This window comes from Saccostrea cucullata, unplaced genomic scaffold (assembly GCF_032062105.1).
Source record: "Saccostrea cucullata isolate Sc308-1 unplaced genomic scaffold, CSIRO_AGI_Scuc_v1 ctg2869, whole genome shotgun sequence".
NCBI lineage: Eukaryota > Metazoa > Mollusca > Bivalvia > Ostreida > Ostreidae > Saccostrea > Saccostrea cuccullata.
This window is the reverse complement of record NW_026934014.1, coordinates 60,001-70,240: the sequence shown is the minus strand read 5'-3', so window position 1 is coordinate 70,240 and position 10,240 is coordinate 60,001. Positions and strand designations below refer to the sequence as shown.

At 33.5% G+C, this 10,240-nt stretch overlaps 1 protein-coding gene across 1 annotated transcript in view; it reads right to left on the bottom strand.

Annotated features, from left to right (window-relative positions):
* Nucleotides 1-7,011: 7,011 nt before the first annotated feature.
* LOC134239801 (crystal protein-like) overlaps nucleotides 7,012-10,240 on the bottom strand; it is a 9,744-nt gene continuing 6,515 nt past the window's right edge. Inside the window, exons 2-5 of the mRNA XM_062721945.1 lie at nucleotides 9,694-9,814; nucleotides 8,768-8,978; nucleotides 8,464-8,588; nucleotides 7,012-8,086 (exon numbers count right to left, since the gene is read on the bottom strand). Coding sequence (XP_062577929.1) covers nucleotides 7,085-8,086; nucleotides 8,464-8,588; nucleotides 8,768-8,978; nucleotides 9,694-9,814 — 1,459 coding nt within the window. The 3' untranslated portion in view covers nucleotides 7,012-7,084. The remainder of the gene's footprint in view (nucleotides 8,087-8,463; nucleotides 8,589-8,767; nucleotides 8,979-9,693; nucleotides 9,815-10,240) is intronic.

Genomic DNA, 10,240 nt, shown 5'->3' with positions numbered 1-10,240 from the left:
AGCAATGGTTGCTGTTATCGTGAAAGTAAGATAGATCTAAATTAAAAGCAATGTTGACAAAGTTCGTTACGCCATCTTTGCACGTTGCACCCAGTCTATACAAGTCTCGCATCATCACGCGTGACTTGCGGCGAAGCGCATCGGTGATGCTGGAATCGCATTCGATCAAATGTTTACCATGAACTAGAGTAATCTATTATTTATACACTGAATTAACGACGGATTTTACGCTATTACCCGATCATGACAGAGAGCGCCCTATGGGTGTGACCGGTCAGCTTACTCCTCTATGGCACCTGATCCCACCTCTGATGTTTTCAAGTGCTTAGTTCCTCTGCTCCTGTTTTGAATTGTTTTATGGACTTTTGATCTTGAACATTGTTCGTTATCTCCATATGTTTCATTTTTCTATCATAATAATCTGACTCAATATGAGGATTCTGACCTCCGCAGTTTCTATATCTCCACTGAACATTTCATTTTTGGTTGTGAGAATAATCTCAGCTTAACTGATTTCACCAATGTCTTTTTCTTATTTTTAGATATTTTGTTCCTGTGTGATTTTTCCTTTGAACAAGTTCATTCATGAAAGGAGTATTTATTTCAAATGACAATAAAGAAATTCATTGAACAGATTTGCAAAATAATTTATGTTATGCATTTTACAAATTAAAACTTTTATCAATCTAAGGAGAACCTATACAAGAAAATAAGTACATATATTTCATTTGCCCTTAATAATATAATAGCAAAAAATGTAAAAATTTTCGAGAATGTGACAATAGCAAACAATTAAGATAGAACTAGCTTGATTGAAAAACACTATAATTCAATAATCATTTTAGAAATATAGATTGTTCTATTTTTTTTCATTACGTCAAGAATCTCTGTTAACTGAAGCTCTATCAAAATGAAGCTATATTGTATTAACATTTGTGCATATTGTTAAAATGTTATCCATCGCTAACCATGTTGCATTTTAAATCTTTAATACCCTTTGTGAGATGGCCTTCATGTAGATGAGGGGTCATCTAGTTGCACTTTAGTCTTTGCATTACGTTAATGAATAAAGCAATTTCTTTGGGTGATAATAAATATATACACTGACATATCACATTTTAGAAAGCTAGCGCATCTTCACCAATACGCCCTTCACTAAACCTGTTTAAATGAATTGTCTGCACCAGTATCTACAGCTGCTAGAACTGTTCTATATATTATGATTTGAGGAAATTTTTGCGAGTTTCAACGTCATCTTGATCTTATAGTGTGTTGCACCGTAACAGCGAATTCTTTTCTCTTGTATCACGTGATGCCCTCAGAACTTATTGAGCATCGCATGCTTCCTTTTCCTTTTTAATCTGCGCAAATCAACTGTCCAAGTTTCTATTGCTGTCCTACGCCTAATATATGATTTTATTTATGAAATTTCTCTTTTTAATAGGCGCAGCATTTCAACGTCATTGTTTTGTAATAACAAATCCAAATATAAGAAGTCGTTCATTAGCATTTTTTATTTCCTTTTCGGCGTTGAGAATTACACCGAGAGAATTAACTGCGCGAGTTTGTATTACTCCTAAAATTGTTCCATCTGTTATAATTTGTGGAATTTTCATTATTAAAAGATTCATTATTTCCACGTCATCTTTTTCTAATAATGAGTTCCAATATACATGTTTAAATGCAAAATGCATAGTTTCTAAGGTGCTCTCCATTAAAATTTCAGTATTGAGCACGACTTTGAGTGAACCAATTGCACCAGCATGTATTGCTGCAATAGCTGCTGCATGCGTAATAACTTGTGGAATTTCTCTTGCTATCAGATTCATTACTTCAATGTCGTCTTTTTCAAAAAATCTTCCCCAATCTTAAGTATCAATATAATTAAAAAAACTCCCCTCCTATTCCTCATCTTATCCTTTACCGTCACTTCTCTGTTTCTTATTAAGTCATTAGCTTTTGCGAATTTGAGAATTATTTTAAGTGAGTTCAGTGCATTGGTTTTTATTGCTCCTACATCTGTACTATATGATATATAGCTTGTAGAATTTTCTCTACCAACACTTTTATTATTTCAACTTTTTCAAAAAATTTCTTCCAGCGAATTGGGAAATCATCTTGCAACATCGCACATATTGTCTGCATTTCTTTTAGGCCGTTTTTGCTTCCCTTTACAGTATTGAGAATTAATTGAAGTAAATTAATGGCCCCATTTACTATTGCCGCTTTAACTGTTTTATATGTTATGATTTGTGGAAATTCCCTTGCTAACAATCTCATTATTTCACCATTTTCTTTCACCAATAATTTTATCATAACATCTGCCTGGGGACATTTTTTAACAGTTTCGCGCATTACTTCCATTGCCATAAGACTTTTTTTCATTAGAGAGAATTACTTCCAGTGAATTCACTGCTCCAGTTTTTATTACTGCTTGAACTGTTTTACGTTATTATTTCTGGAAGTTCCTCAATTAAAAGATTCATCACTTTAGGATCATCCCTCTTAAAAGATTTATTCCAACATATCAGGTCATACTTTTGACACATTTTGCAAATAGCTCGTCTGACTATGTCATCATTGCCTTTTTCATGTGTGTTAATTATTTTTAGTAAGTCAAAGTAATCTCTGTCCAACAATTTTTTCAAAACATTAACCTGTCCATCAAATTCCGTAATTATCTCCGTATCGAGAATTTTTTGTATTACTAAATGGCGAGAATCTGTTTTGTTTTTGTAAGACAGTATCACTTTAATTGAATTAATTGCTCCATTTTCTATCACCTCTCGAACTACTTCCATTGTAATTATTTGTGGATTTTTTAAAATTATTCCAAACATTACCATACAGTCATCTTTTTCTAATATTTTATCCAAACAAATGCCCTCGCTATATTTTTTTGCCACTCAGAAATTGCTTGCAATTGGATGTCTGTTATACATTCATAAAAAAGAAGTAATTTCAGCATCACAGTAGCTCCTAAATTTACAGCACTCTTTATAGTCTGAAATGTAATAACATAAGGTAATTGTTTACAAAGTCTTGATAAATAGGCAAAGGGGCCGTTTTTCATAGAATTAAAACAAGAAGCACTGTCTATATTTTTTTCAAGGTTTCTTTGGCTTTAGAATATGTTCTAAAATACATACGAACACCACTGAAGTTAGCTTTTCAGTAATGACCCATTCCCGCATAGCCGTCTCTGAAATCGATCTGAAGTATAAGAAAATTTAAAGAAAGGAATTAGTAAGGCTACTCTGCTACTGTTGTGCTATGTAGCTATTAATAGCATCATTATAGGAAGTAAACTTGCTTTGTCCGATCACATGTAATTGTTGTTTATTCAGTGCGATTGGTCAGTATTGTCAATTATTGGGTTCTGTGTTTCATATGCAAAGTATTATTGGTTCCATTCAAATCAAACATCCAATCGATGAGTAAAATGATAATCAGCAAACGAAATTTTAGCACGCCCTATGAAGCAAACTGTCACGCTGTTTGTAAAACGATAATAAATTAACTATTATTGATTGATAAAACGCCGTCGCAATAAATCGGAAGCACGACAAAAAATAAACCTCTGTAAACACCAGGGAAGGGATAAGGTGCCTAGAAGAAATAAGCATCCCCTGTCGACCAGTCACATTTTCTATGAATCATGTATCTTTCACAGCCGTTACGTGCTCAACCTCTCTGCCATAAAATACTTGGATTATTATATATTTGATATGGAAGACATTTCTATATACTCAGTATTTCGTAGAACAGCATTTATAATATAGAAATCAATTATCATTTCACTGTATTTGAAGTTCAATAATGTTCTACATACCTAAGTAAATTTCTACAAATGTTTATGCATTGCTCTTATTCACAAGCTGTTACCGGCAGTTCTTGTAGTACTGGATAAAAAATAATACACAGAAAGAACGCCCTATCAGTGGCAGTGGAGACAAATCAAATTAGGTTTTTATTAACATTCTTTCTTTATCTTGTGTTTATCACCATTGACATGCATTATTCTGTGTTAATAAAGAATTGTACGAAAGCCCAGAAGGCTCATTCGAGATTCGAAATACGAGATTCGAAATTCAAGTTTCGAGATTCCAGATCCAGATTAACCAATCAAAAGCGGGTTCAACATTTGATTACTCCCCTTTATTATGATTTTACTATCAAGAAATCGATTAATTATTTATAACAAATGAGTCATTTGATTAAATTACAATGCAAGAAAGAGTGTTTTATATATTAGGAGGAAATTTAAATAATCATTTGATTTTTGATCAGCAAGATATATTTCAATTTATATTATGGCTTCTTAAATATTAAAAAGAATACATATATCAGGAGTATATAATATATTTTTGTATTGTCCATTTTGTTTACGGGTTGATAACATATATATAAAGTTATAAATAAGAGTCAAGTGTCTAAAGACTAACAATAACTCCACCCCTACCCACCCCACCAGCCCATTTTTCCAAACACACTGAAAATGTTATATTGTAAAACTTGAAAGGCTATGTAGTATTGATAAATAAAAATCGCATTCGTTTTAATACAAAAAAATTAAGTATTCAATTACTTATCTTCATCTAAGGCTTTGATTTCTTGAATTAATTAAAATTTATATATACAATACAGATTGGCAATATGAATTAAAATAAATGCGGCATTTATTTTATCTTACATCAAATAGTAAATGAGTCTATAAATAAGTTGCAGAAATATTGCGTTTTGGTTTTATATTTTAGTCTCTGACCATAGCGTTATGGTCAAATACTTAAGGTAGGATTCTTCTCTGGTTTCTGACTAGATGAAACATTCAAAGTATATTTGCTTATATGTCTTCTATATTTAGGTGTAAGAAATTTAAAAGACCATATTTTTCTTTCCTCATCACAATTGTACAACTTTCAATAGAAATGGTAAACTGCGTTTGAAAACTAGCAGGGACTATATTTTTGGCGGAATGGTGGCGTATGAAAATATTTTCTTTTCTGCCTCTCAAAATTATAATAGAACAATGAATTTAGTTATTATTTTTACACAGTCAAAGACTTGGAGAAATTTTCAAATGTAAGTTAAATTAATAATGAGGGACTAAACTTTCAAAATATATCAAATAAATATGATTTTTCAAACAAACTAGAATTTTGTTAGCTTTTAAACGCTTCCTATCAAAGTGCAGATTTGAGCCAAAAATCCATAAAAAGTATTTTTTCTCTCTTAGTAAACGATCAAAACTTTTTGTTTTTGTATCGTTTTGTACATTTATATTACTACTTTATTATATGTGAAAATAAGAAAAAGTGAAATATAGGAAGCATATGAAAATAACTAATATATCCTTAAAAAAATAACAAAAACAGAGAAAATTCGGATTAGCCAATATCCAGTTAAGTTATATTATTTATGTAAATTTGGTAATATCATGCTACAGACCTGATATAGTAAAATGTTTTTATGCAAAAAGAACAGTCTTTAAACTTTTGAAATAGAAGTAGGTATCACATGATTGGCAACAGTATTTTTTTATTCTTAATGTCAAGGAAAAAGATAATGACCTTGACCTGACCTTGCCTCTGATATAAAACGGTCAAATTTAATCTCACTGATACTATCACTTACTGCTATTGTCTTCTTGATTCTGTGAAAATTTCATTAATTTTTAAATATTAGAAATATGAGAAGAATCCCACCTTAAGAAATAAAGTCCGCGTTTTCGTGAATGTTGCAGAATAACCTCCGAGGTCGAGAAATGTTGTTTGAAAGATAAAAGCCGAGGCGTTAGCCGAGGCTTTTATATTTCAAACAACATTTCGAGACCGAGGAGGTTATTCTGCATCATTCACGACAACAAGGACTTTATTTCTATTCTACCAAGGTCGATAAATACGGCCGATTGTTTCCTCTATAGAGAAACGAATTAGGTCACCATGTCTCGATTACGCTGTTCTATTTAACACCAGAGGAAAATTTTGTTGACTTACCTATATATGGAATGCAGACGATTTGAGCTTTTGTTGCATTAAAAATAGTCTTTTTAAATTACAAATTTGTTCGTAATATGTATTGATCAGTTAAAATGAATATAAATAACAAAATCATGTTCTTGTTTTACTGCTAAAATCACGTTGTTTAATGTGTAGGGAGGTCCGTGGAATAGCCCCGCTTAGCTATAAAAACCGACATTCATCAGCAACTTGATGCAATTTACAGTGTTTATACTTCAAAAGACGACACATCGATGCGGTCTAAACAAGTATTTCATTCTACAGCCAGACATGCATTTGAATTGTTCAGATTTGATACGTGTTTCTGATCTGATAATTTTTTGATGACGTTCGTGATTTATTGGAGAATAATGTCCGCCGGTTTCCTTTGAAGTTTTCAATAACCGTGGTAGAATTAAGAATACAATATTCTCCCTCAGCAATAATCTGCAAAAAAAAAAAAAAAAATAGACGACTAATTGTATCGCTAATCAACGCTAAGACCATATAATATTCCATATATACGTATTTACTATTTTGGAGAGAACTAATATAGGCCCTTGGCCTGCTGTTCAATCCATATTCATATTGTACACTTTGTATATTATGAATAAAATACTTCTTAAACTAAACTATTTACTATTTTGTTTAATGAGAAAAATAAGATTAAATATGTAATTTTCAAAATGTAATCCATATCTTATTTTTATTTCGTTTTACTACATAAAACATTTTTTCTTGCATAATCATTTTAATCAAATGTCCCATTTGTTATAAATGTATTCAAGGATTTCTTGAGAGTAAAAACATAACAAAGGGGAGTAATCAAATGTTGAACCCGCTTTTGATTGGTTAGTTTGGTTCTTGAATTTCGAAACTCGAATTTCGAATCTCGTATTTCGAAACTTGAATCTCGAATGAGCCTTCTGGGCTTTCGTAGAATTGCCTTCTACAAGTTCCTAACTATAGATATAAACACTTTACAACGATAAAAGAATGATGCATGGTGTTTAAATTTTTATTTAAATTCCATGAACAAAAACAGTCGGGTTACACCTCTGAATGTTTTATACCCTGCATATGTTTTACGGAGATTCTTTCTCGTATCCAACTCTATCCCAGTAGTCACACCTGGCCTTTCTAAAGTTAGAGATGATCTGAGGGTCGGGGTACTGAAGCTCCAGGGTAAGATTTCTCCTCCCCCCTGAGGAACCGTCTGTCTGGTACTCTGCCCATTTCGGTCTTCTCCAGCGGGAGTTAGGATTGCCATACTTCACGAAATTTCCAAAATATCCGACAATCAAATTGGACAAACGGTAGAAAAATTTGTCTTCTTTGCCTGGAACAAGGTCTGGGTGGCGAAAGAAGTAGGGGAAATCTTCAACATGACAAGCTCTGTCTTCACATGAGAGGGGTTGTATGTAGGAGTCGAGGTTTGGCTGATCAAATACATAAAGCCAAACCTTGTTGTCCTCAGATATACTATCAGCAAACAATCGGGCTGGGCACGTGAATATGACGTCAGTTAGTAACTCTGCGATTTCCGGACGAATATCTGTATTTGAGCGAGGTGAACTTGCGTACAAGTTTTGTGTTTCTGGAACTATTGCCGGTCGCCATTGACCCACCACTGCACCAAACGCCGGGGCGGGAACTGGAGAGGTCAATCTACTGTAGGTCAAACTGAGGCTCTCATAGGCGGATGTTCCGATGATGACGGGTTTGTCTCCAAATTTGTTTCTGGCGTCAGTGTTGTCATAAAAGCTTTCTGTGATCTCCAGCCCATCGATGTAGACCCCAAAGCGCTGGAAACCTTGCAGAAAATTTTGAGTGGGTGGTAAAAGCAAGCTTTGTGTGACGATTTCCTCAGCGGTCTTGTTTCTCAGGCATTCTAGTTTATCGTTACTGGTATCACAGCCTAGTCCGTTCAATAAACCGGCGGCGGTTCTATCTGCAACGTCAGTGGTTGGGACTTCGATTCCCGGAGTTGACATTAATATTGCTTGTTGAAAGAGAGACCGAGACCCCGGCGTCATCATATGAAAAAGTGTCGCGTGAGCGCCAGCACTCTCTCCGCCCAACGTCACCTAATAAGGAGAAATAATCTGAAACAACTGAACATTTCCGAAGAACGTTTCAAAAATATAATTTTGATATTCTCGTTTTTTTTTTCAAAACGCTGTTAAAATAAATGACTTATTATGACCTGGAAAGAAAATGCCCTGCTTAAATTTAAAATTTTTACCATTTTTCTCTTCACGAGGCAAACTAAGACATAGATTAATATAGCAATAAACAAGCACTTGTAATATAAGGACAGTTATAGTGTTAATGCATTTTATTTACAAGTACTATAGAAACAAGAGAAGTTAATTTTAGCTGTAACTTTATTTTCTTATTCCCAAAAATATCCTCAGTTACCCGATACAAATTTTATTAAAAGCGTATATAAGATAAACATTACCCTGTTTGGATCCCCTCCGAAATAGTGGATGTTGTTTTGTACCCATTGTAATGCCAGACGCTGGTCATAAAAGCCATAGTTACCAGTGCTCTGTACATCAGGTACTTTCAGAAACCCAAGAGCGCCTACAATAGCATGCAAGAGATACTACATATTTATTCTTCAGAAGTACTGATTTTTAGCATACTTTCAATAAGCAAGGTATCTTGAAGGTATATTTTGATAAATAATCGAAACTGTAGATAAATCAAAAAGTATTATATTGTTTGTTGAAATTCATAAAACTAAAAGGTTTTCTTCATACCTAGACGATAGTTTAAGGTAACAACAATCATTCTGGCGGATGAAGCAAGCTTCAGGCCATTATAATAAGGACTTCCGGCGGTGTACGCCTGGTAATATCCGCCATGAATCCACACCAAAACGGCATATTTCTTCTGGCGACTGCCTCTGCGTGGGCTGTATTTGGCTCTTCTAGGGGTGTAAATGTTTAACGTCAGACAGTCCTCACTCATCTGTACAAAAATTAACCATAGTTTGCGGTGATTAAAGTGTATTGTGTAATTTCACATACCGTATATCCAGTTTTTTTTTCGCGTGTTGGAAATTTTGTGAAAAAGGGGTAGATTTGTACAGTTTTTATTTTGCGTTAGTTATTTTTTAAAGTTTTTGTTTTTAAAGAAAGGGTTATGTTTTTATGTCACATTATAGTTGACATAATTTTTGCGTGTTCTGTATTTTGCGAATTAAAAATGGTCGCAGAAAAAAGCGAAAAATAGATCATCGCGAAAAACCCATACATATGGTTATTTCAAATGAGAAAGCGCATCTCATCTCTTTGTTCAGGCAATTAAGGACTTTGTAAAATATAATCTAGTTTTATTTTATTAATACAGTAATGTGTTCATTTACGCATTTCTTTTACTAAAGACTATTTATGAAAAATAACTATTTTAAAATCACATTATTTTGATACATCAGGTGAGAGAGAGAATTGAATTGAACCAGATTTCTGATGATACTGAAGATCTACTGACGTGTACATTGTGCATGGTAAATTAAATCTTAGTACAGTTTCTTGTTAACCATACAGGTGTTCATTGAATTTGGAGCAAAACTGCGGAAGAAGGTTTCGACGAACTTATAAAAACGCTCTAATGACTTCGCCACGGGGCGACTGTACATAGATTTACAGGTACGATATAAAATATATCTTTGCCTTGACAATACCTCTTTATTACAGCTTTCAGGAGCCAGGCTACAGAGCAAGCTTGGCTGGTAACATTGAGGACCATACTGCTCTGCAGATCTAATGCCGTCCCACTGGCCAAAAGACATAGAGGATGAATACCTACAAAGAATGACATTAATTTTTTAACGGGTTTTTATTATACAGATTTGGTTTCAGAACTGTAGGTGCAGAGAACAAGTTTTTTTTTCAAAGAACTAATGCATTTTTACCATAAATGATCAACAGTGCCCTGCATTTACATGTACTCCAGAACCCTTGACCCAGGGGTCATGATTTTCAGATATCTAGAAGAAGCAAACTTGCCCATCATAACATACAATTAATTTGTCTGACGAAAACCTTCGCACAAAGAAGAGATTCAGAGACTTATATGTAATGCATTATAGCTACATGACCAATAGGAGAGCCCCGACTTTCCCATGAATTTCAAAATTTTGAGAGAAGCCGTTTGCTTACTTTATAGCCACGCACTTAAAAGACAAAAGGATCCTTTTTTTTTTTTTTTTTTTACAATATTTGATGATA